The 25,587-nt window shown below is 43.0% G+C and overlaps 1 protein-coding gene across 2 annotated transcripts in view; it reads left to right on the top strand.

The window, feature by feature from the left end:
- Nucleotides 1-3,769: 3,769 nt before the first annotated feature.
- The window catches only part of Zyg11b (zyg-11 family member B, cell cycle regulator), a 63,662-nt gene continuing 41,844 nt past the window's right edge, over nt 3,770-25,587 (top strand). Inside the window, exons 1-3 of one of the 2 annotated variants that reach the window (XM_069987212.1) lie at nt 3,770-3,963; nt 14,009-14,174; nt 20,192-20,946. In XM_069987212.1, the coding sequence (XP_069843313.1) occupies nt 3,961-3,963; nt 14,009-14,174; nt 20,192-20,946 (924 nt within the window). In that variant the 5' untranslated portion in view covers nt 3,770-3,960. The remainder of the gene's footprint in view (nt 3,964-14,008; nt 14,175-20,191; nt 20,947-25,587) is intronic. The other variant, XM_069987213.1, reaches the window with a different exon arrangement.

The following is a 25,587-nucleotide window of genomic DNA, read 5'->3' as shown; positions in this document are numbered from 1 at the left end:
ACCATCTCTATTTTCTCCTACACCTATTCCTGGCGCCCTCCATGTTTTTACTGATGGAGGTAAAGCGGGCTCTGCATATGCAGCCTTGGAGGAGCAACAAAAGACCCCGAGCCAGCAAAGATTTCAACCTTGTCAAGGGTCAGCACAATATAAGGAAATGCTGGCCCTAATTATGGCTCTTCAGGACATTCAAAAACCCTTTAATTTGTATTCTGATAGCCTATATATGATTAACTTGCTCCCTTATATTCCCCAGGCACATATTAAGCTGGATGAAAACCCTATTTCCCCCCTTATGGTTACCCTTAAGGGCCTATTAGAAGGGCGGGGAGCCCCTATTCATATTCAACATTTGAGAGGGCATTCAAAACTTCCTGGGTTTTTTTCCCTAGGCAATAAGCGGGTGGACCAGTTAGCTACTGGCCCACAAGCACTAACATTACAAGAGGCTACCTGTTTGCATGTTTTAACCCATATTAATTGGAGAGGTCTTCAGCATAGATTTCCTCAGATTCCTGTAAAGGACCTTAAAAGGATAGTACATACCTGTAAAACATGTCGGCCTTTCTTTTTTTTTTTTTTTTTTTGTTGGCCGTGGGCTTGAACTCTGGGCCTGGGCGCTGTCCCTCAGCTCTTCAGCTCAAGGCGAGCGCTCTACCACTTGAGCTACCGCGCCACTTCCAGTTTTCTGGTGGTTTATTGGAGATAGGAGTCTCACAGTCTCTCCTGCCCGGGCTGGCTTTGAACCGCAATCCTCAGATCTCAGCCTCCTGAGTAGCTAGGATTACAGGCATGAGCCACCAGCGCCCGGCCATGTCAGCCTTTTTTAAAAGTACCCCGTTACAACCCCCCGGGGGTAAATCCCAGAGGCCTTAAACCTAACGTCCTCTGGCAAATGGATGTCACTCATTTCCTGGCCTTTGGTAAGTTTAAATATATCTTTGTCTCTATAGATACCTACTCAGGAGCATGCTGGGCCACAGCACATACAGGAGAAAGAACTAAACATTCACAAGCACATTTTCTTCAATGCTTTGCCACCTTGGGTCTACCAGCACAAGTTAAAACCGATAATGGACCCTGTTTTGTTAGCAAAGCAATGTCAGAGTTTTTTGACAAATGGCATATTAATCATACTACAGAAATTCCCTATAATCCCCAAGGCCAAGCAATTATAAAAAGAAATCATCAATGTCTTAAAGAGCAATTATTAAAACAAAAAAGGGGGAGTTAGCCCCCATATACAGTTACAGATAGCTTTGTTTTTAAATTTGTCAAAAGGGGCAACTGAATCCAGATTTCAGAAGCACTGGGGACAACTAAACCCTAAGCCCCAAGTGAAAGTCAGGTGGAAGGACCCCCTGACACAACAATGGAGAGGACCTGACCCCCTAGTTACTATGATCAGGGGATTTGGATGTGTTTTTCCCATAGGGGAGTCTGCTCCCATTTGGATCCCTGCCAGGAACCTTAAGTTTTTACCATTTCCTCTATACAGGAGGATGCCCAAGAATAAGATAACCAACAAGGAAAGAAAAAAGGCCATGGCCGAGGCTAGTGTTTTAAAGACAAAAGCCAGAAAGACAATTATTAACGATCCCCAAGGGCAACCAGCCCTTGAGAAGCTCTTGTGTTCTCTAACAATTGCAGATGGTGATACTCCAGCTGTTGGCTGTCCTGACTCTCCCAATCCTGTGAACGGACCTATGGAATCTGCATCAACCTCAACGGGTGACCAGGGCGGTGATCAACGCTGGCATTAGAAATCGTCAGGAGCACCACAAGAGAAGCTGTCCCTTCGACCTGGTGGCCTGACCTTCATTTTGATCACCACCCTATGGACTGTTTAATATTTTTGTAGGAGCTAATTATTTTAATATTACCTGCTCTAATTGTTCTTTTTACTAATTGCTTGTATAGCAGCATTATTGAATCCATACTTATTGTTAAACAACACCTTTTGTTATGCTTCCTGCTTAGTTCTTGTCCAACCCCACAGGCAAATAGCTGGATTAGAACAATCTCCACCTCTGGACTCTAAAGTGGCAAAGACTGCTATCCCATCCTTCACCAAGGTTAAAGGACTAGTGGTGACATTTCCTGGCCTGGGAATGCTTTTGCTGATGGTTTTTCTATGCCTTCCTTGCATTATGAGCTTAGCCAGCCAGTTATCAAGCTCCAAATAAATGAGTTCCCCGCCCCCCCAGAGGAATCGCAGCCAGAGACGGTTAAGAGGGAGTGTCAGTCTGACCAACCTAAGACAGGGCCTTCAGCTTCGCTCTGAAGAAGTTCCCGATGACGGGCAAGGCAGACAAGGTGATCCACCCAACCTAAGACAGGCGGGTTCGCTGTTTTTTTTTTTTTTTTGTCGGTCGTGGGGCTTGAACTCTGGGCTTGGGCACTGTCCTTCAGCTCAAGGCGAGCACTCTACCACTTGAGCCACAGCGCCACTTCCGGTTTTCTGGTGGTTTATTGGAGATAGTCTCACGGTCTCTCCTGCCCAGGCTGGCTTTGAACCGGGATCCTCAGATCTCAGCCTCCTGAGTAGCTAAGATTACAGGCGTAAGCCACCAGTGCCCGGCGGGTTCGCTTCTTTAAGCAAAGACCGGGGGAGATGATGTTGGGAGCAATTGGGAGCTGACAGTAAAGCTCAAAGGTCATCTTGACTCCTGTGCTAGCTTAAAGTCATGTACAAGGAACTGACTTACTTAAAAGACACCAGGTGCCCAGGAATTAATTGAACTGCTTCGGACATTTCTAACTGGTGGGACTGATGTTTATTACTGTGCTAGGTGGGTCTGCCATTAAAACAAAAAAAAGGGGGACTCTGTGGAGCACATGGGCAGCAAAGATGGCGCTGGGAGGGGGTTGAGTGGGCAGACCCCAATTGATCTTCTGATCAGTACCTAGCCAGCCCGTGAAGGTTCAGGTGAATGATAGGGTGTGACCTTGACTGTGATTGGTTCCTCTTCCTCCCTTACCATACCACCCATCCTTTTTGTCTTTAAAAGGGGCTGCTCTGTTAATAAACGAGTTTTTCTACCTGCTGGATTTGGCTCCCCGCTGTGTCTGATTGTCTCCTGGGCAGAGGGAGGCTGGGGAACGGGCGAGCACTGCACTTACCTTTCCTCGGACCCCGTCCGTCTTTCGTGGGACCGAGGAAGACCCAACTAGGACTGAAAATGAAGGTGAATACTTCAAGGTGGGCAGTAGGATCTAAACTATTTAAAGGAATGAAGTGAACAGATGAGGGCAGTATGAGCAGTAGTGAGAAAGCACTCAATTGATTTTGAGTCTCAGTGCAGTTGAACAATTGGAGTTGGAGTGCTGGAATGCTGAAATGCTGCTGGAGGTTGCATTGGAAAAATTAGAATAAATATATGGGGATTGGGCTACAGGGATTGTAGACATGGCTCAGTAGTGGAGCCACATAATGAATGTCAGAGAATCAGAAGTAGCTGGAACGCAGGCGAATGGCACAGTAAGTCTGGAGACGAAAGCGAGTACTCTAATGGACTATGCAGTGTTTAAAGCTCTTCTAATTAAAGGGGCTAAGCGGCTTTGAAGGGGGTATCGCCCCTTTAAGGGCTGGCGGATGAAAAGCTAGAGGTGTAATTGGCTGCAGACCTCCGCAGCGAGTCTGCGCAGAAGCGGACGCGGGGGTAAGGTGGCCTGGAGCCGGGGCGGGGCCTCGCGCTGGGGCGGGGCCTGGGGGTGGGGCGGAGCCTTGCTGGCTTAGGGCTGGGGCTGCGGCTGCGGCTGGGGCTGCGGCTGCGGCTGCTGCAGCAGCGCTGCTCTTCTGAGGGCCTGGAGGCCGAGGCCTGGGTTGATCCCAGAGCCGCTGCTCGACGGAGCCTCCTGGAGCCCCCGCGCCGGCTGAGCCTGGGGGTGGGCTCGGGTCCGGCCCGTCGCAGCACCCAGGACCGAGGCTGCGTGCGCGAGGACCAGGCCGGCGCAGCCATGGTGAGGGAACTAGGCCTGCCTCGGCGTAGCCGCCCGGCCGCCCGCCTAACCCCCGCGGGCCTGCCTCTCCCCTGGTGTCCCTCGGGTTCCCGCTTCGCCTCACCCCTCGTTCCCTCACCCTCAGCGTCCAGCTCCTCTTTCCTAGTGCCCCCTGTCCACCTGCTGGGCGAACCCCTTTCGGTGACACCCCCTTAATCTCCCAGCCCTCCGGTGACACCCTTTTGTCACCCCCAGTGATAGCCTCCTTTGCCGACCCCCCATCATCCTGAACCCTTCTTTCTTTTCTCTATCATTTTGCCTGTTTCCTCAGCTGTGATCTTTAGCGTTTCTCTGTTTCCCTCCCCATGTTTTGCTCCTGTAGTTTGTCCCCCACTCCCCTCACCGATTTCCATCTCCCCTTCTCCCTTTCACCACGATCCACATTTCCTTGACCCCTTCTCGGATCTCCTAGCCCCTCGGCTCTCCAGCTGCCCTCACTTCCTTCCACCCGCTTTGAGGGCGGGGGCTCAGCAGGAACAATTTGTAAGCGATTGCTTTTCAGGAGCTGTGATTGAGCACACAAACGATTCATAGGATTTCTGGTCTCTCTCTCTCTCTCTCTCTCTCTCTCTCTCCCCTCCTTTCCCTCCTTCCCTTCCTCCTCCCCCCCCCCCTTCCTCCCTCCGCATCTCCCTCTTTTTCGGAGGGTGGAAAGGGGAGAAGGGAGGTAAAGGAAGAGAGTCTGGAAGCTGTGCCGTCTGGTGTCATTGCAAAACTGAGTGATGACCCTCATGTATGTTGTGACCTTATAAGAATCTAGCCTTTTGACAGAAGTCTTTAAAAATGCTTTTAAATTTATTTTTATTTTGAGTCTACTTGGATGTGGAGATAGGGTTTGGGAATTTTTTTTAATTGCAATTTTGACTGATAATTACTTAGAACAATTGATTTGGTTTTGTTTGGAGGCAGAGACCAAGGGCATTTGAGGACTGAAAATCAACTTGGCAGTCAGACTGACAATCTATTTAATACCTTCTGAAGGGTTCATTTGTTTTGCCCTTCCTGCCCTTTCTTCAGGGAATCTTTTTTTTTTTTTTTTTTTTTTTTTTTTGGGTCCGGTCATGGGGCCTGAACTCTGGGCCTGGGCGCTGTCCCTCAGCTCTTCAGCTCAAGGCTAGCACTCTACCACTTGAGCTACAGTGCCACTTCCGGCTTTTTTTTCTTTTTGCTTATGTGGTGCTGAGGAATTGAACCCAGGGCCTTGAGCATGCAAGACGAGTGCTCTACCACTGAGCCACCTTCCCAGCCCCAGGGAATCTTTTATTTGCAAATTTTCTTCCTGTTTCAAAATAGATTGTGACTTCAGTTGGTTTTTCATTGCGTTGGACTGCAAGTGTTTTGCAATACATTAAATTGAAAACATGGCTTTATATACAGTAGGTATAATTTTTATCTCTGGGAAGGATAAGACATTTTAGACAAGTAAGTCCTAATAATCATGTTCTCCTAGATTAGTCACTTCGTTTTTCTTCCATCTGATTTTTAGGAAAGTGGTGTATTAACGTATCACTTAATCTATAAACATTCCTGACTCATTGACTCCTGTATTTATAGGTTGTAATCTCTTGTGTCTGTCTCTTTCACTTTTACAACCCACCACACTGTCATTGTGTTCTAACCTGTTTCTTCTAGGGAATGCAAGTTCTTAAAGCAATTGTGCCTTACTTATTCCTGTTATTCCAGGAATGAGTGAGTGCTTGATTTCCTTTATGGTCTCATTTTCCTACCAAATAGTCTCAAACTGTAATTTGAAGCAACTAGTGGACTGCAGAGTGAGTTGAGCATTTTAGGATTATTTGTGTGTGTTTGTGCAGATACTGGGGCTTGAACTCTGGGCCTGGATGGTGTCCCTAAGCTCTTTTGCTTAAAGCTAGTGCTCTACCACTCACAGCTCCCCTTCTGGCATTTTGAGGATAATTGGAGATAAGAGTTTAACAAAGTTTCCTGCTAGGCTGGCTTCAAACTGTGATTTTCACATCTCAGCCTCCTGAGTAGCTAGGATTACAAGTAGGAGCTACTGGCACCTGGCTGAGCATCTTTTTTTTTTGGGGGGGGTTGGTTGTGGGGTTTGAACTCTGAGCCTGGGTGCTGTCCCTCAGCTCTTTAGCTCAAGGCTAGTGCTCTACCACTTGAGCCACAGCACTACTTGAGCATCTTATTTTTTATATGAAAAGGAATATAGTAAGAGGTGAGCCATTACATCCAGGACAAAAAGGTAGCATCAAACTTACACATTTTTGGAAATGTACTGAGAAAGAGCATTTGGCTATGAACTTCCCTTTGGGTATTTAGGATCCCAGAGTGTCATTAGAGGTATGAGGAAGAATGTTTTATTGTGAATGGGAGTTGAAAGAGTAGGATGTGTTGTAGGAAGGCCTTTATATAATATGGAAAGATGCAGGAGTCAGGAGGTATAGTAAGAAGTGAATCTAGAAAGATAGTTTATTAAATCTTTTTGGGCTGCTATAACAAAATACCATAAATTGACTATAAACAACAGAAATTTCTCAGAGTTCTGATGGCTAGGAAGTCCAGGATCTAGGTACCTGAACATTCAGTGTTTGATGAAAACTTTCTTCTATGCTCACATGGCACTTTCTCCCTTTGTCGTCTTCCATATGTCTGAAGGTCTGACATCTCATTCAGGAGGGTACTGACTTGGTGATCTTGTCACCTCACCTCTCAAAAATCCTACTTCCCGGGGCTGGGAAGGTGGCTCAGTGTTAGAACACTTGCCTTGCATGCATGAGGCCCTGGGTTCGATTTCTCAGCACCACATAAGCAAAAAGAAAAAAGCCGGAAGTGGCGCTGTGGCTCAAGTGGTAGAAGGCTAGCCTTGAGCTGAAGAGCTGAGGGACAGCGCCCAGGCCCAGAGTTCAGGCCCCACGACCGGACCCCCCCCCCCAAAAAAAAATCCTACTTCCCATGTCATCACCTTGGGGGTTAAGAGTTCATTTGTTATTTGGGAGAGACAAACATTCAGGTCTACTAGGCATTATGTTTCAGACTTTGCATCTAACTAATGTGAAAACATTACTTGTGAAAACATGTACATAAATGTAGTAAAGAGTACAAAGAGAAAAAAATACCAGTTTATTCTGAGCTTGAATTTGTAGAGGCTGGTTTTGTTTTGTTTTTGGTCAGTCATGGGGCTTGAACTCTAAGCTTGGGTGCTGTCCCTGCGTTCTTCAGCTCAAGACAAGTGCTCTACCGCTTGAGCCACAGCTGCACTTCCGGTTTTCTAGTGGATATTGGAGATTAGAGTCTCACAAACTTTCCTGCCCAGGCTGGCTTTGAGCCGAAATCCTTAGATCTCAGCCTCCAGAGTAGCTAGGATTATAGGTGTGAGCCACCGGCACCCGGCTGAGACTGTTTTCTTTTCTTAAATTTTTTTTGGTTCGTGGGGCCTGAACTCTGGGTCTGGGCACTGTCCCTCAGCTCTTCAACTCAAGGCTAGCACGCTACCACTTGAACCATAGCACCACTTTTGGCTTTTTTTTTTTTCTGCTTATGTGGTGCTGAGGAATCGAACCCAGGGCCTCATGCATGCAAGGCAAGCGCTCTACCACTGAGACACCTTCTCAGCCCCTGAGACTATTTTTTTACTTGTGCAATATGTTTAGTAGACATTTGACAAAATAGAATTGAATGAATACACAGTTTTGCTTTTTTTATACTCATTTTTCAAATATTATGTATTGTTATGAGTAGTTGAGAAGTCTGACACAGGGCTTTCTCAAACTTTGCTGCACATCAGAACCACTTAGAGGGCTTGCTGGCTGCTCCCATCTCTAGAGTTTGATTTATTAGGTTTGGATTAGGGCCTGAGAGTTTGAACTTCTGACAAGAACCTATGTAATACTGCTTGAACTCTGGGCCTGGGCTCTTCAGCTCTACCATTTGAGCCACAGCGCCACTTCCGGTCTTCTGGTGGTGGAGATAAGAGTCTCAGGGACTATCCTGCTTCGGCTAGCTTTGAATAGTGATAAGATCTCAGCCTCCTGAGTAGCTAGGATCACAGGCATGAGCCACCGGTGCCCTGCCAAAAGATGTTTTTTTTTTATTTTTTTATTTTTATTTTATTTTTGTCCGGTTGTGGGGCCTAAACTCTGGGCCTAGGTGCTGGCCCTCAGCTCTTCAGCTCAAGGCTAGCACTCTACCACTTGAGCCACAGCGCCACTTCCGGCTTTTTTCTTTTTGCTTATGTGGTGCTGAGGAATCGAACCCAGGGCCTCATTCATGCAAGGCAAGCACTGTACCACTGAGCCACCTTCCCAGCCCCCAAAAGATGTTTTTGTTTGTTTGAGACAGGATCTTGCTATGTTGTCTTCCTGCCTCAGCCTCTTAAATACTGAGACTATAGGCAAGGACACCATACCTATTTCTTGTGTGAAATAATTAAAGATTTTGAGGATGGTCATTCTAACTACATTATGAAACAGTTGGGAATGAAGAGCACTTTGTACTAGTCTTTTATCCTTGCTTTGTCATAGTAATGTTTATTTAAGTTGGAGGAAAGAGTATAAGAAAATAATATATGACGATATATCACACCACTTTTTGACTTAGTGAACTTTCCAAAGACAGATTATTGTGTTATTAGAGAGGTTTAGAATCACTAACAGTGTTACAGTTTTGCCTATCGATCTCTGTTTTTGATATATGCTATCTTTGTGGATTTATGAAAATATCAAAATAAATTATTAAAACTAAAACCCTTCACAGTGTCTCAAAGGTCATATATTAGAGAACCAACATTTTAACTCATTAATATTTTGGTTGCTTTTCTTTTTCTTTCAGTGCTTGGGATTGAATTTGGGTCCTGTTTATACTAGGCATGACCTCTAGCCCTGAGTTATGTCTCCAGTGCTTTGGTTGCTAATACCATCTTTATTGCCCTATAATGGCTGAATATAGATTATATTGAGCATTATTTACCATATGAAAAGTACAGTAATCCACAGACACATTTTTTTCACATGTGTGCGTATAAGGAAGCTGGAAGTCAGGTAAGAGCACTCTTGACAGTGTTCTCTTGTAAGGTTGGAGTTCCAGGAGCATGTCTTGGTCATTTTCTGAGTACATGGTATTTGCCTAAGGCTTCAGATATAGAGTGTGTTAGGATATGATGAATATAATTTCCTTGTTATAAGAAAAAGTGTGCAAAGCTACAGCAAGAAAATAATTACTAGGCAACAATGACTTTCCTTAGAATTTGTATCAGGATTATCAATTTTTTCTTTTTCTTTTTCTTTTTTTTCTTTCTTTTTTTAGTACTAGAGGGTTGAAGGCCCTGAGCTTACTAGGCAGGTGCTTTCCTGCTGAGCCATGCCTCTAGCCAGAAGGTAGCTTTTTGAGTGCATGCTGGTCCTGGGGCTTGAACTCAGGGCCTGGACACTGTTCCTGATCTCCTTTTTGTTGTTGTTGTTGATTATGGGGCTTGAACTCTGGGCCTGAGCTCTGTCCCTCAGCTCTTCAGCTCAAGGCTAATGCTCTACCACTTGAGCCACAGCGCCATTTCTGGTTTTCTGGTAGTTAATTGAAGATAAGAGTCTCATGGATTTTCCTGCTCCGGCTTGCTTTGAACTGTGATCCTCAGATTACAGCTTCCTGAATAGCTAGGATTTAGGATTACAGGCATGAGCTACCAGCAGCAGCTGGCCCCCTATTAATTCTTTTTTTTTTTTTTAAGGTTTTTATTGTGAAAATACTGTACAGAGGGGTTACAGTTATATGAGCAAGGTAATGAGTACATTTCTTATCAAGCATTGTTGACTCCTCCTTTGTTTTTCCCCTACCATCCCTTCCCACACACTTCCACAAATACACCCCCCCCCCACTAATTCTTTATGTGAGGTCTGTGGGAGTCTCCATGTTCTGTTTTTGTTGGTTTGTTTGTTTTTTAAGATTACAATTGATATCTGATGCTATTTACCTAATCTGTTCCTAGAAGTGTTTGTCCTTCTACTGAATCTAGGGCTGATTGGTATGTTTTCCCAGGGTCTCAGTTATTCATTGTAGAAAAAAGGTTAGGATTTTAATTTTTCATTTTTTCCTAAGTGATCTCTTAATCTATTATAATTAACAGCCTTGACACTGTTTATTCTTTCAATTAAGCAATTAATAGTGTAATTTCCTAATTCAATATGGCATTCCCAACTCAGTAAATCCAGTATGGTTCATCATTGGGAATGGGAACATTTCCAACCAGTTTAGTTTAGCTTTGACATGGACAGCCTCAGCATAAACCTGATCTACTGTTCAAATGCCATGCTTCTTTTCAGGAATGCCACAAACTGAGAAGAGAACACGTAAATCCTTCCAGGTTGTCAAAACCAAGTTTCCCTTTACTTTGAGATAATTTGTTCATGAAAAGAGTACACATGCCTACTTAGTGCCTTCATCTATAACTGCATTTTAGTTGGTTTTGGTGGTATAATGCACCACTGTGTGTGGTGCCCTCAGAGTTTATTTCTATCAAAGGGGTAAAAGGATATTTGTTGACATAAGTGGGGGGAGGTAGGAAATAATGTGGGAGATACAGATAAGAACTAGATGCTCTAGTATAATTGAGGCAGAGGGAGAGGCTACCTTCTAAAATTCTGTAGCATCTAGAACAGGGATGCCCATGGAGGAGATCTCCTCACAATTCATCCCATATCACCCTCTTCCCAGAGGGGAAGCTGGAACATACAGAATCACATTTTTCTCTGAGTTTAAGGTCTCTGTGTCATCAGAAAAGGCTGTGTATAGAGGTTTTCAGACCAGTTTCCCTGGCTTTTACAAAGCAATCCTAGCTGGAGAACAGTATTAAAACCAAAGCTCCCATTTATAGGCTAGTTTTCTCCCTTACCCAGCTTACATTGTGGTTATAGTGTTTGCAGTAGTAAAATTCTTTAATCCTTTTAAAGACTCTATTATTTTTTTCTTTTTTCTCTTTTCTTTTCTTTCTTTTTTTTTTTGCGGGTCCTGGGGCTTGAACTCAGGGCCTGGGCTCTGTCCCTGAGCCTCTCTGTACTCAAAGCTAGTGCTCTACCAGCTAGGCCCAGCACCACTTCTGGCATTTTCTGTTTATGTGGTACTCAGGAATGGAACCCAGGGCTTCATGCATGCTAGGCAAGCACTCTACCACTAAGCCAGCTTTTCTTATCCTTTCAACAATTACCTTGAAATTTCTGAAATCTCAGAAATCTGCATGTCAGACAGGAAAAGGGGATCTTCCAGTCACAAAATCCCAAATGCTGAAGGGTAAACAAAGGAGGAGGCTGCAATGCTTGGTAAGAAATGTATGCATTATCCTGCCCATGTAATTGTAGCCCCTCTGTACAGTATGTTCTCAAATAAAATAAAATAAAATTAAAAAAAACAAAACAAAACAAAACAAAAAACAAAATCCCAAATGCCTTATTAAACTAAGGAGAGGGTTGCCCTCCTGCCTTTTAACTAAAGGCATAATGTGGAATACTGAGTTCCCAGACTTAAGTATATAGGATATTTGAGCAGACAAGGAGAAATTTATTCAAGAAAATTCTTTTCTCCTCCCTGTTTGTCACATCAATGCTCCTATCAGCAAAGTGGTATTCCTACTGAGCTACAATCCTAGCCTAGTATGGGTGTCATAGAGACTATTACCAAATTTTTTATGATGAGAAAACAAGCTTATGCCAATTAATATTCTTTTTTTTGGGGGGGGGTCTGGTCGCGGGGCCTAAACTCTGGGCCTGGGCGCTGTCCCTCAGCTCTTCAGCTCAAGGCTAGCACTCTACCACTTGAGCCACTTCTGGCTCTTTTTTTCTTTTTGCTTATGTGGTGCTGAGGAATCGAACCCAGGGCCTCATGCATGCAAGGCAAGCACCCTACCACTGAGCTACCTTCCCAGCCTGCCTATTAATATTCTGACTAGCAGTGTTTGAGAGACCCCCATTTGGGAAAATGTTGAGTAACTCACAGTTATCAGGATTATTTCATATCCAGAAAGTATTCTGCTAACAAAAAAAAATAAAGATGGACTGCACAGTTCCCTCAGCCTGGAATAGTTTATATTTTCCACAGATACTTTTTCATCCATTGTTCAAAGACAATGTTATACTTCAAGTAGTTAATTATAAGGCTAGTTACTACTTTTTTTTTTTTTGCTGGTCGTTGGACCTGAACTCTGGGCCTGGGCGCTGTCCCTTAGCTCTTCAGCTCAAGGCTAGCGCTCTACCATTTGAACCACAGTGCCACTTCTGGCTTTTTTTTTCTTTTTGCTTATGTGGTGCTGAGGAATCGAACCCAGGGCCTCAGGCTTGCAAGGCAAGTGCTCTACCACTGAGCCACCTTCCCAGCACCCCTGATTACTATTTTAAGCCTTGAATTTATGTCCCAGCTTCCCCATCTTCTACCTTTCCTCTCCTTTAGCTAATAGGTAGGAGAAAATAATTTGGAATCAAGGTTCAAGGACTAATTGTGTTGTATTCTAAATGGTTCTATTTGGGTATTCACCCATTATTATTTTTGTGATTCAAGGTTTTCACTTACACAGTGGTCTTTTTTTTGTTTTTTTTTTTGGTCAGTCATGGGGCTTGAACTCTGGGCTTGGACGCTATTCCTCAGCTCTTCAGCTCAAAGAGAGCGCTCTACCTCTTGAGCCACAGCGCCACTTCCGGTTTTCTGGTGGCTTATTGGAGATAAGAGTCTCACGGAGCAACAATGAGAAGTACAAGTTGTCATGTGGAAAACGAACTTTACAGCCGGGCGCTGGTGGCTCACGCCTGTAATCCTAGCTACTCAGGAGGCTGAGATCTGAGGATCGCGGTTCAAAGCCAGCCCGGCCAAGAGACCGTGAGACTCCTATCTCCAATAAACCACCAGAAAACCGGAAGTGGCGCTGTAGCTCAAGTGGTAGAGCGCTCGCCTTGAGCTGAAGAGTTGAGGGACAGCGCCCAGGCCCAGAGTTCAAGCCCCACGACGGAAAAAAAAAAAAAAAAAAAAGAAAACGAACTTTACAACTTTGGTGGGGGGGTGGGGGGAGGATTGGGTAGGGAGGAGGCTTGGAAGGGATGGGAAGGGGAAACAAAGGAGGAGGCTACAATGCTTGATAAGAAATGTACTCATTATCTTGCCCATGTAATTGTAACCCCTCTGTACAGTTTTTTCACAATTAAAAAAATAAAAAAGAGTCTCACGGAGTTTCCTGCCCGGACTGGCTTTGAACTGTGATCCTCAGATCTCAGCCTTCTGAGTAGCTAGGAGTATAGGAGTGAGCCATCAGCACCCGGCTCCTTTTTTTGCTTTAGTCACTTTTCAGATAGGATCTGATGGTTTTGCCCAGGTCCACCCAGAACCACAGTTCTCACCTGTGACTATTCATGTACCTGGGACTACATATGCTTACCATCACATATGGCTTATTGATTGAAAAAAATTTTTTTTGTGTGCCCATCCTGGCACTAGAACTCAAGGGCCGGTGTGGTCTTGTGCTTTTGTTCTCAAGGCTAGTGCTAGAAACCACAATGTACATTCATAGTAACCAGTATGTCCTCTATGGTATTTAAAAGATCATGTGGAAATGTTTATTTTAGTGGTTTTCTCTCTCTCTTTCTCTCTCTCTCTCTCTCTCCTTCCTTCCTTCCTTCCTTCCTTCCTTTGTTTCTTTCTTCTTCTTTTTTTTTTTTTTGCCAGTCTTGGGGCTTAAACTCAGGGCCTGGGCACTGTCCTTGAGCTGCTTTTGCTCAAGGCTAGTACTCTACCACTTGAGTTACAGCACTGCATCTGGCTTTTTCTGTTTATATGGTACTGAGGAATCAAGCCCACGGCTTCATGCATGCTAGGCAGGCACTCTACCACTAAGACACATTCCCAGGCCATGTGGTTCTTTTCTTTCTTCTTAGAAAATGGGTCACACATGTCTACTGTATATACACTCAGTAAATATTTATTGAATGAGTAATGCTTTTCTGTCTACTTTTCTGGAAATTAATATGTTCATTTTTGTTTCCCTTTATGTTTCTTCCTGGACTCCAAGGAGGAGGCATCTCCTTATTCCTTACTTGATATCTGCTTGAGTTTCCTGACCACTCACCTGGAAAAGTTCTGTTCAGCAAGACAAGATGGAACATTGTGTTTGCAGGAACCTGGAGTATTTCCACAGGAGGTGGCAGATCGCCTGCTTCAGACCATGGCATTTCATGGTAAAACAAAACTATGTGTACCTAATTGGCATTAGATTTTTAAGTACAATAGTGCTTTAATATTATCTTAGAAATAACAAAAATGATAGAGCATCAGGTATGAGTGATAAAGCTGGTGTAGAGTGAAGGCCATAAATTAAAAGCACTAGCTTAAAAACAAAAACAAAAACTAGAGAAAAAGCTGGGCGCTGGTGGCCTATGACTTTAATCGTAACTACTCATAAGGCTAAGAACTGAGGGAGGATCACAGTTCACAAGGCTCTTACTTCTAGTAAACTACTCAGAAAAAGCTGGAAGTGGTCTGTGGTTCAAGTAGTAGAGCTCTTCCCTTTAGCACAGAGAGGCTCAATGACAGAGCCCACATCCTGAGTTCAAGCTTTAGGACCACAAACAAACAAACAAAAAAATGAAAAACCCACCACCACAGAGTAAGAGAAAAGGATAACACAAAAAGCCAAATGAACCTGATTCTGAGAAAAGGAACCCTCTCCTCTTTCCCAGCACTTAAATTTGATACCTGATGCTTTTGCTCATTGGCTAATACTCTACCATCTGAGCCACACCTCCAAGTAATTTATTTTTACATCCTGGCTCTTACTGTATAGTTTAAGAATTTTTATTTCTCTTTTCTAATACAGGCAAATGCTTCCTTCCTCCTTCCCTCCCTCATTCCTTCCTTTTCTCTATTCATTTAAATACTCTGTGTAAGATTTGCAATTGTGGGCTGGTGCCTGTGGCTTATGCCTGTAATCCTAGCTACTCAGGAGGCTGAGATCTGAGGGTTGAAGTTCGAAGCCAGCCTGGGCAGAAAAGTCCGTGAAACTCTTTATCTCCAATAAACCATTCAGGAAACCGGAAGTGGCACTGTGGCTCAAGTGGTAGAGGGCTAGCCTTGAGCTGAAGAGCTGAGGGACAGCACCCAGGCTCAGAGTTCAAGCCTCAGACTGACCAAAAAAAAAAAAAGATTTGTAATTGTTTTTGTCTGTGCTCCCAGTGAATCCAGTCCTTTGAGATGAGGGAGGGTAGATGTGGGGATATGGCTTTACTTTTTTTTTTTTTTTGTATGTCTTGGGGCTTGAACTCTAGGCCTGGGTGCTGTCCCTCAGCTCTTAAGCTCAAGGCTAGTGCTCTACCACTTGAGCCACAGCACCACTTCTAGTTTTTTGGTGGATATTTGGATATAAGCGTCTCATGTACTTTCCTGCTGGGGCTGGCTTTGATTATAGGTGTGAGCAACTGGCGCCCAGTTTGGCTTTACATTATTTCTTCACTGAAATTTCTTCACTTTTATTTTTATTTTTTTATTTTTTTTGGGTCCGGTCATGGGGCCTGAACTCTGTGGGGCCTGGGTGCTATCCCTCAGCTCTTCAGCTCAAGGCTAGCGCTCTGCCACTTGAGCCACAGCGCCACTTCCGGCTTTTTTCTTTTTGCTTATATGGTGCTGAGGAATCAAACCCAGGGCCTCATGTATGCAAGGCAAGCGCTCTACCACTGAGCCATCTTCCCAGCCCTTCTTCAACTTTTAAAATGATGATCTAGATGATTTTTTTTTTTTTTTTTTGGATCTGGTCGTGGGGCCTGAACTTGGCCTGGGTGCTGTCCCTCAGCTCTTCAGCTCAAGGCTAGCGCTCTACCTCTTGAGCCACACCGCCACTTCCAGCTTTTTTCTTTTTGCTTATGTGGTGCTGAGGAATGGAACCCAGGGCCTCAGGCATGCAAGGCAAGCGCTCTACCACTGAGCCACTTTCCCAGCCCAGCAAATTTTACTTTCTTTCTTTCTTTCTTTCCTTCCTTCCTTCCTTCCTTCCTTCCTTCCTTCCTTCCTTCCTTCCTTCCTTCCTTCCTTCCTTTCTTCCTTCCCGATCCTAGGGTTTGAACTCAGGGCCTGGGCACTGTCCCTGAGCTTTTGCTCAAGGTCACTACTCTACCACTGGAGCCACAGCACTACTTCTGGCTTTTTATGTTTATGTGGTACTGAGGAATTGAACCCAGAGCTTCATGCATGCCAGGCAAGCACTCTACCACTGACCCACATTCCCAGCCCTAGCTGTCGTTTTTAAGCTGTTGTATTTTTAAAATTATTTTCTTGATGCTGGTACTTTGTTAGAGATGTGGTTTGCAAATAGTTTCACTCTAGCTTATCTTTTTATCTTTCCTAAAAGATTTTTTTAAATTAAAAGTGAGTTTATTGATTATGCTTTTGGTATCAAATGTAGACCCTTTGTCTAACATTATATTACAACAGACTTGGTTCTATTTTTCTGAAAATTTTGCAGTTTTATGTTTATGTATAAGTTCATGGATCTATATTGTTAGAGTTTTGTTGTTGTTATTGTTTTGTTTTTGGTGCTGTACTGGTCTTGAATTCAGAGGTTGGGTGCTGTCCTGTAGCTTTTTCCTCTCAAGTCTAATGTTCTATCACTTGAGCCATAGCTCTTTTTACAGCTTTTTGTTTTTTTTCCTTCCTTATGTTTCTTCCCTTAAAGAGAACTAGTGACCTCAATCATAATTGTATTTTTTTCAGTTCCTTATGTTTGAAAAAGCTTTTTTTTCAAGGATGCTTGTAATTGTTCACTTTTGAAAATGTAATTGCATTTTTATGATTCCCTCTTTATAATTGTCAAATAATCTTAATGTTCTGTTACCTCAGTTTTGATATTTATTACCTTGCTTTCAGTTTCTTTGTACCATGATGATTTTTGGCTGAAATGTGGACATTTGGGATATTATGTCTTTTTATTTTTTTAGTTTATGTCTCTGCATATGGAAAGTAGGAGCACTGCCTCATTATTGGCAGCAGACATTTAGCTTCCACTTGACTTTTACTGACAACTTGTGTGGGGCTACTTGTTACTACTGTGTAGGAATTGGAATTCTGGCTCTCCTTTAGAACCCTACCAATACCTTTCTAGCTGAAAGGGATATGAATGTGACACTTCGCTTCCCAGTTGGCCTCCACTGACACCATGTTGGGAGGAGATGGTTTTATTACTCTTGGTCAACTGTGAGAGTGTTCACTTTTCACTGAGGTTCTTCTTACACTGCCCCAGCAGGGAGCAGGGAGGATCTTTTTACCGCTGGGTAGGTTTCAAAGTCTTGGCACCCCAGAGGGGTGAAGGTGGTTCTTACTACCTTCTGAGTACTAGGATTATAGGTACCACCTTATATAGAATTATACATTGAGTGTAGAGGTGTGTCTTGTTTTTCTTTGTATCTACAGCATTTAATAGTTCTTTTTTTTTTTTGGGGGGGGGGTCCGGTCGTGGGGCTTGAACTCTGGGCCTGGGCGCTGTCCCTCAGCTCTTCAGCTCAAGGCTAGCACTCTACCACTTGAGCCACAGCCCCACTTCCGGCTTTTTTTTTCTTTTTGCTTATGTGGTGCTGAGGAATTGAACCCAGGGCCTTAGGAATGCAAGGCAAGCGCTCTACCAATGAGCCACCTTCCCAGCCCCACATTTAATAGTTCTTTACTTACAGTGTTTGCTTAGTGGTTATTCAATTGTCAGAACCATGAAACTCCCTTACCCCAGAAAAGAGTTTAGTCTTGAGCTGAAGAGCTGAGGGACAGCATCCAAAGCCCAGAATTCAGGCCCCATGACTGACCAAAAATTTAAAAAAAGGAATGTCTTTAGAGTATCACTGTCCACTCTGATCATATAAAATAATATTTACTGAAATGAACTCTAGGAAATGGGAAACAAGAAGCGTTTTCTTTTTTTTTTTGGTGGGTCATGGGGCTTGAACTCTGGGCTTGAGTGCTATCCCTCAGCTCTTCAACTCAAGGCTAGCACTCTACCACTTAAGCTTCAGTGGTAGAGTGCTTGCCTTGCATGCCTGGATTAGATTCCTCAGTACAACATAGGCAGAAAAAGCTGGAAGTGGGGTTGTGGCTCAAGTGGTAGAGTGCTGGCCTTGAGCTTAAGAGTTCAGGGACAATGCCCAGGCCCAGAGTTCAGGCTCCAGGACCAACAAAAAAGAAGGAGAAGGAAAAGAAGAAGGAGAAGAAAAAAGAAATAGGGGCTGGGAATGTGGCCCAGTGGTAGAGTGCTTGTCTAGCATGCATGAAGCCCTGGATTCAATTCCTCAGTACCACATAAACAGAAAAAGCTGGAAGTGGTGCTCTGGTTCAAGTGGTAGAGTGCTAGCCTTGAGCAAATGAAGCTCAGGGACAGTGCCCAGGCCCTGAGTTTAAGCCCCAGGACTAGCAAAAAAAAAAAAAAAAAAAAAGACAAATAGATGAAACTAGTTTCAATTTTTATTTTATTTTATTTTATTTTTTGTCAGTTGTGGGCCTTGAACTCTGGGCCTGGGTGCTGTCCCTCAGTTTTTCAGCTCAAGGCTAGCTCTCTATCTCTTGAGCCACAGTGCCACTTCCGGTTTTCTGAATGGTTTATTGGAGATAAGAGTCTCATGGACTTTCTTGCCCAGGCTGGCTTTGAACTATGATCCTCAGATCTCAGCCTCCTGAGTAACTCGGATTACAGGCGTGAGCAACCAGCCTCCGGCTTCAAAATTTTTTCTGTTATTATAATTTCAACATGTAGTTACTATAAAATATATTGATATTTTTATGTTTTATAAGTCTATGTCTTCAAAATCTGGTATATATTTTACTTCCTTTTTTTTTTTTTTTGTCGGTCATGGGGCTTGAACTCTGGTCTTGAGTGCTGTCCTGAGCTCTTCAGCTCAAGGCTAGCATTCTACCACTTGAGCCACAGCACCACTAGCTGTATATTTATTTATTTATTTATTTATTGGGTCCGGTCGTGGGGCCTGAACTCTGGGCCTGAGCACTGTCCCTCAGCTCTTCAGCTCAAGGCTAGCGCTCTACCACTTGAGCCACAGTGCCACTTCCGGTTTTTTTCTTTTTGCTTATGTGGTGCTGAGGAATTGAACCTAGGGCCTCATGTGTGCAAGGCAAGCGCTCTACCACTGAGTCACCTGCCCAGCCCCTAGCTGTATATTTTATATTGAAAGCCTTCCTCAGAAGATTACTATGTCTGCTTTTACTCACGTTCATCTAACAGAAAGGGTATAACTACTAAATCCTTTAAGTAAGTTTCAAATCAGGCTAGCAGTTTAATAAGTTATAGGCATTATATATTTGCTAGATATATATTTATACATATTTGTGTGTATAAAATACATTGTGAATTTAAATGATAGGTTAGAAGTGCAGTGATAAGAAATCAAATACTTTCTCACACAGTTTAAACCTCACTGTGGTACATAAACTCTGCAAATCCATTAAGGGTCTGATCCATAGCCACCTTAGTATTCAGATTAATAGAAGCTCAACCCTTCCAAACCTCTTTAGAACTTGAAGCCTTTTTCCTTTTTCTTTTTTTTTTTTAATACATTTTTTTTTTTATTGTGAACATACCGTACAGAGGAGTTACAATTACATGGGCAAGATACTGAGTACATTTCTTATCAAGCATTGAAGGCTCTTTCTTTGTCACAGCAGGACAACATAGCATGGAAAATTATGCGTTGGCTCTCAGGCACTTCAACTTACAGCCCACTGCCAGAACTATCACATAGCTTCATGTAATACTAAGGAAGGGCTACAAAATATAGTTGCCAATGTCTGGTAAAGTGAGAACCCAGTGTTAGTGGATATCCTGTCTACCACAGTCCTGCTTGAGCCACTTGTTAGTTCTATAATCTTGGAAAGCCACCTTTGTGGGGGGACGGTAGGTGGGGGGTGGTGGTGGTGGTGATGGTGATGGTGATTGAATCCCAGAGCCCTGAACATGCTAAAGCAAGTGCTATACTAGTGAGTCTTATCCAAATCCCTCCAGCATTAGAATTTTTGTTTTTGTTGTTGTTAGTACTGGAGTTCAAACTTGAGGTTTTGTGATTTGGAAAGCCCCTTTCCGAAAATGTTATACTCAGCTCACTGAATTGTGAGCATCAAATGAGTTAGCATTACATGGGAACATTTTGGAAATGAAAAGTATGATAGAAATGTTATTGAACTTTCTTGAAGTTAAAGTGCTGCTTATTTTCCCCAGGTTTACTGAATGATGGTACTGTAGGTATTTTCAGGGGGAACCAGATGCGGTTAAAGAGAGCTTGCATTCGCAAAGCCAAGATATCTGCTGTTGCTTTCCGGAAAGCCTTCTGCCACCACAAGTTAGTAGAACTTGATGCCACAGGTGTGAATGCTGATATTACTATCACAGATATTATCAGTGGTCTTGGCAGTAATAAGTGGATCCAGCAAAATCTCCAGTGCTTAGTGCTGAACTCACTAACTCTCTCTTTGGAAGATCCTTATGAGCGGTGCTTCAGCCGACTTTCTGGTCTTCGAGCTCTAAGCATCACCAATGTTCTGTTTTACAATGAAGACCTGGCTGAAGTTGCCTCATTGCCAAGATTAGAGAGCCTGGATATTTCTAATACCTCCATCACAGACATCACTGCTCTGCTGGCCTGCAAAGACCGACTCAAGTCTCTAACCATGCATCACTTGAAATGTTTAAAAATGACAACTACCCAAATATTGGATGTTGTTCGAGAACTAAAACATCTGAATCATCTTGATATCTCCGATGATAAACAGTTTACATCTGACATAGCTCTTCGCTTACTAGAACAAAAGGATATCCTACCCAATCTTGTCTCTTTGGATGTTTCTGGGAGAAAGCATGTGACAGATAAAGCTGTTGAAGCCTTTATACAACAACGGCCCAGCATGCAGTTTGTAGGTTTGCTGGCTACTGATGCTGGTTACTCTGAATTCCTGACTGGTGCAGGACATTTGAAGGTCAGACATTTAAAATGTATTTTCTCCAACTGAACAATGTCTTAGTTACATAAGACTCTTATTAATAAAGATGAATGTCTAATATATGTAATATCTTTTTAATTTTTTTTTGTCGGTTGTGGGACTTGAACTTTGGGCCTGGGAGCTCAGTCCCTCAGCTCTTCAGCTCAAGGTGAGCGCTTTACCACTTGAGCCACAGTGCCACTTCTGGTTTTCTGGATTTATTGGAGACAAGCATCACACAGATTTTCCTTCCTGGGCTGGCTTTGACCTACAATCCTTGGATCTCAGCCTGCTGAGTAGCTAAGATTACAGGCCTGAGCCATCTGCACCCAGCTTGTAATATGTTTTTGAAAACAGAGCTTTTTCTAGTGGAAAGGCTTGTATTAGGATCAGAATCCTAATTAAAACCTCAGTTTTGTTTGTGACTCAGAGCAAGATACAAGGTTACTTTTTTGTATTTTCATATCAATATTTGTAATGTAGATATCATTGCATAATTCTCCTGAAGATTACTAACTGGAAATGTAAAGGGCAAGTCATATAGTTTATCCCAGATAAGCAGTGTGACTTGTTAGGGCAGTATTTATATATTTTGAGCAATTTAAACAAAAATTTTCATGTAGAGATATTTCAGTAGGGATATTCATTGTTCAATTAAATACCTAATTTGAGATCAAGTTCTCTCTGGGCTTGGGCGCTGTTCTTGCGCTCTTCAGTTCAAGGTGAGCTCTCTATCGCTTGATCTACAGAACCCTTCCAGTTTTATAGTGGTTTCTTGGGCTTTCCTGCCCAGGCTGGCTTTGAACGGCGATGCTCAGATCTCAGCCTCCTGAGTAGCTAGGATTACAGGCGAGAGCTACCGGCGCCGGGCTATGGTAAATTTTCTTTTCTTTTTTCTTTTTCTTTTTTTTTTTTTGGCCAATCCTGGAGCTTGAACTCAGGGCCTGGGCACTGTCCCTGAGCTTCTTTTACTCAAGGCTAGCGTTCTACCACTTGAACCATAATACCACTTCTAGCTTTTACTGTATATGTGGTTCTGAGGAATTGAATCCAGGGCTTCATGCATGCAAGGCAAGTATTCTACCACTAATCCACATTCCCAGCCCCCTTTTCTTTCTTTTTCCTTTTTTTTTTTTTTTGCCAGTCATGGGGCCTGAACTCTTCAGCTCAAGACCAGTGCTCTACCACAGCACCACAGCCCCACTTCCAGCTTTTTCTGCTTATGTGGTGCTGAGGAATTGAACCCAGGGCCTCATGCATGCAAGGCAAGCACTCTACCACTGAACCACCTTCCCAGCCCCTCTTTCTTTTTTTTTTATTTTTAAAAATTTTTTATTGTTATTATAAAGGTGGTATACAAGGGTTATAATTATATGTCAGTAAAGAGTACATTTCTTTCTTTCCTTCTTTCTTTCTTTCTTTCTTTCTTTCTTTCTTTCTTTCTTTCTTTCGTTCTTTCGTTCGTTCGTTCTTTTTTTTTGGCACTGGTCCTGGGGTTTGAACTTTGTCCCTGAGTGCTGTCCCTGAACTCCTGTTGCTCCAGGCTAGTGCTCTGCCACTTGAGCTTGGCAAGAGTACATTTCTTTTTGGACAATGTCAAAATTTTTCTTTTCTTAAAGATTAGCCAAGTTGGGTGCCAGTGGCTCATGACTGTAATCCTAGTTACCTTGGAGGCTGAGATCTGAGGATTGTGGTTCAAAGTCAGCCCACACAGGAAAGTCTGTGAGAGTCTTATCTCCAGTTAACCACCAGAAAATCGGAAGTGACACTGTGGCTGCCTGTAATCCTAGCTACTCGGGAGGCTGAGATCTGCAGATCATGGTTTGCAGCCGTGCTCGGAAGAAAAGTACATGAGAGTCATCTGAGTTAACCAGCAAAAACCCAAAGGTGTAGTTATGGCTTAAGTGGTACATTGCCAGCCTTGTGCTAGAAATTTGAGAGAAAGCACCCAGGCCCTAAGTTCCTGTACTGGCACACACAAAAAAAGTATTTTGTAAAGAAATTTCCATTGTGTGCTTTTATGACACATGATATATATCATTGCATATAATTGAGTTTATTTTAAGCCTTTGTAGCATCAATAACAATGTGAAACATCAGCCATAGTACATCTATTCATTTCCTCAAGGCTACATTTTCCAGTATGATTATTAAAAAATTTACTGAGTTTAAGCATTTGATTATTAAAAAAATTTTAAATTATCTTTAGTTGTATGAAAGGTTGCAATTCAACAAATCAGTTTATAAGTAGAGTGCGTATCAGTGTCACCCTGACCATCATTCTCCCAACCCTACCCTGTTTGTTTATTTATTTTTTGGTTGGTCATGGGACCTGAACTCTGGGCGTAGGCACTGTCCCTCAGCTTTTCAGCTCAAGGCTAGCACTCTACCACTTAAGCCACAGTGTCACTCCTGGCTTTTTCTGTTTATGTGATGCTGAGGAATAGAACCCAGGGCCTCATGCATGCTAGGCAAGCACTCTACCACTGAGCACCTTCCCTGCCCCCCTGTTTATTTTTATGTTAATGAGGTTGCATCTTTCCTGTAATGAGATTATATCTCTTTGAATGACATTTTTGCATTTATTTTTATTTATCTTATTGCAAATAAACCTAGATTTAAAAGTATAAGTAGCAGTTGCATAGTTTATGAGTGAAAATAAGGTGACTGAGACCATCAGTCAGGGAATTTTGTTAGCTTTCTCAAAGGTCTTTTCTGAGCCCTCCTGTGAACACAACTCCCTTTTCCTTTTTTTTTTTTTGTCAGTCATGGGGCCTGAACTCTGGGCCTGGATGCTGTCCCTCAGCTCTTCAGCTCAAGGCTACCATTCTACCACTTGAACCATGGCGCCATTTCTGGCTTTTTTCTGCTTATGTGGTGCTGAGGAATCAAACCCAGGGCCTCATGCATGCAAGGCAAGCGCTCTACCACTGAGCCACCTTCCCAGCCTACAACTCCCTTTTTCTTTGTCCTCACTTGGATAGTAACTATGTCCTTACATTCACAGTTTTATGACTCAGCTTTCTCATTTAAACACTTTAGTGTTTTTTTGTTTGTTTGTTTTGGCCAGGCCTGGGTCTTGAACTTGACCTGAGAGTTGTCCCCTGACCTTTGTTGCTCAAGGCTAGCACTCTGCCACTTGAGCCACAGCTCCACTTACTGCTTTTTGGGTAGCTAATTGGAGATAAGAGTCTCACAGGCTTTTTTGCCTGGCTGGCTTTGAATCTTGATCTTCAGTTCTCAGCCTTGTGAATAGGTAGGATTGTAGGCGTGAGCCACACGCATCTAACTTAATGTCTTTTGAGTTCATAAATTTCTCCCCCATCTCTTTCCTTCAAAACATGTCCTGCTTGTGGAGTTTTCCTCAATGTGGATCTTATTGATTATATGTGCTTAATGCTGCATATTTCTGATATTATGTTTCGCAAATTAATAGCTAGATTTTGGAGGTTTAATTCACTAATACTTGATATCTTTGGCAGGATCCTATGTGGTACACTCTTTCATTGGGAGGTATATACTGTCTAGTTGTTTCTAATGATGTATAATGCCTATACCTATTATTTCATTGGTAACATTATGGTAATGTTTTAGTCATTTCTTTTGCACTAGTTAATTTTGTTACATTTATAAATAATCATTTACCATTAGCTAAAGGTTGGTTACTTAATAGTGTTTGAATCATAGTGTGTAATGTAAGTGTATTATTAACTGGTGTAAATGAAAAATTCCTAGATAGACTTAAGTTTGAGCAGAACTTCTTACAGAAGTTGATGAATCTGGGGAAATTATTTGGGAGTTTATTTGATGGACATTTATTGTTCTGAGTAAGCATAATGCTAGCTGTTGAGGTACAGTGGTGAATGGGTCAGTCTGGTGGGAGTAATATGGTAATAACTATGAAATCCATGAAAAGTTTTGAGGGACCTGATTTATATTTGTATGTTAAGGAAGACCTCTCAAAGATGTGTTTAACTTTAGTTAGGACTAGTAGAGGGGCTGGGAAGGTGGCTCAGTTGTAGAGCGCTTGCCTTGCACGCATGAGGCCCTGGGTTCGATTCCTCAGAACCACATAAGCAGGAAAAAAAAAAGCCGGAAGTGGCACTGTGGCTCAAGTGGTAGAGCACTAGCCTTGAGCTGAATTGCTGAGGGACAGCACCCAGGCCCAGAATTCAGGCCCATGACCGGAACCCCTTCCCCCCCCCCCCAGAAAAAAGAAAGAAAGAAAGAAAGAAAGGACTAGTAGAAGTTAGTTAGGCAAAAAAAGACAGAGGGAGCTGGGTACTGGTGGCTCACACCTGTAATCCTTAGGAGGCTGAGATCTGCAGATCATGGTTCAAAGCTAGCCTGGGCAGGAAAATTCATGAGACTTTTATCTCCAATTAACCACCAGAAAACTGGAAGTGGTGCTGTGGCTCAAGTGGTAGAGTGCTTGCCTTGAGCTGTAAGAGCTCAGGGACAGCGCTGAGGCCTAGAGTTCAAGCCCCATGACAGACCAAAAAAAATAAATAAACTGAGGTTTCACTTAGACAATAATGTATGTAATGGCCTTTTTCTGAGGAAGAGCTTAGTTTATTGAAAGCTTAGAAGAAGAAAAAGGGCCATTGTAGTTATAATATTGGGAGCTAGGGTAGAGAT

Source organism: Dipodomys merriami, unplaced genomic scaffold (assembly GCF_024711535.1).
Source record: "Dipodomys merriami isolate MVZ:Mamm:240054 unplaced genomic scaffold, mDipMer1.0.p SCAF_34, whole genome shotgun sequence".
Lineage (NCBI taxonomy): Eukaryota > Metazoa > Chordata > Mammalia > Rodentia > Heteromyidae > Dipodomys > Dipodomys merriami.
The sequence above is the reverse complement of the archived record's forward strand: the minus strand, read 5'-3'. Positions and strand labels throughout refer to the sequence as shown.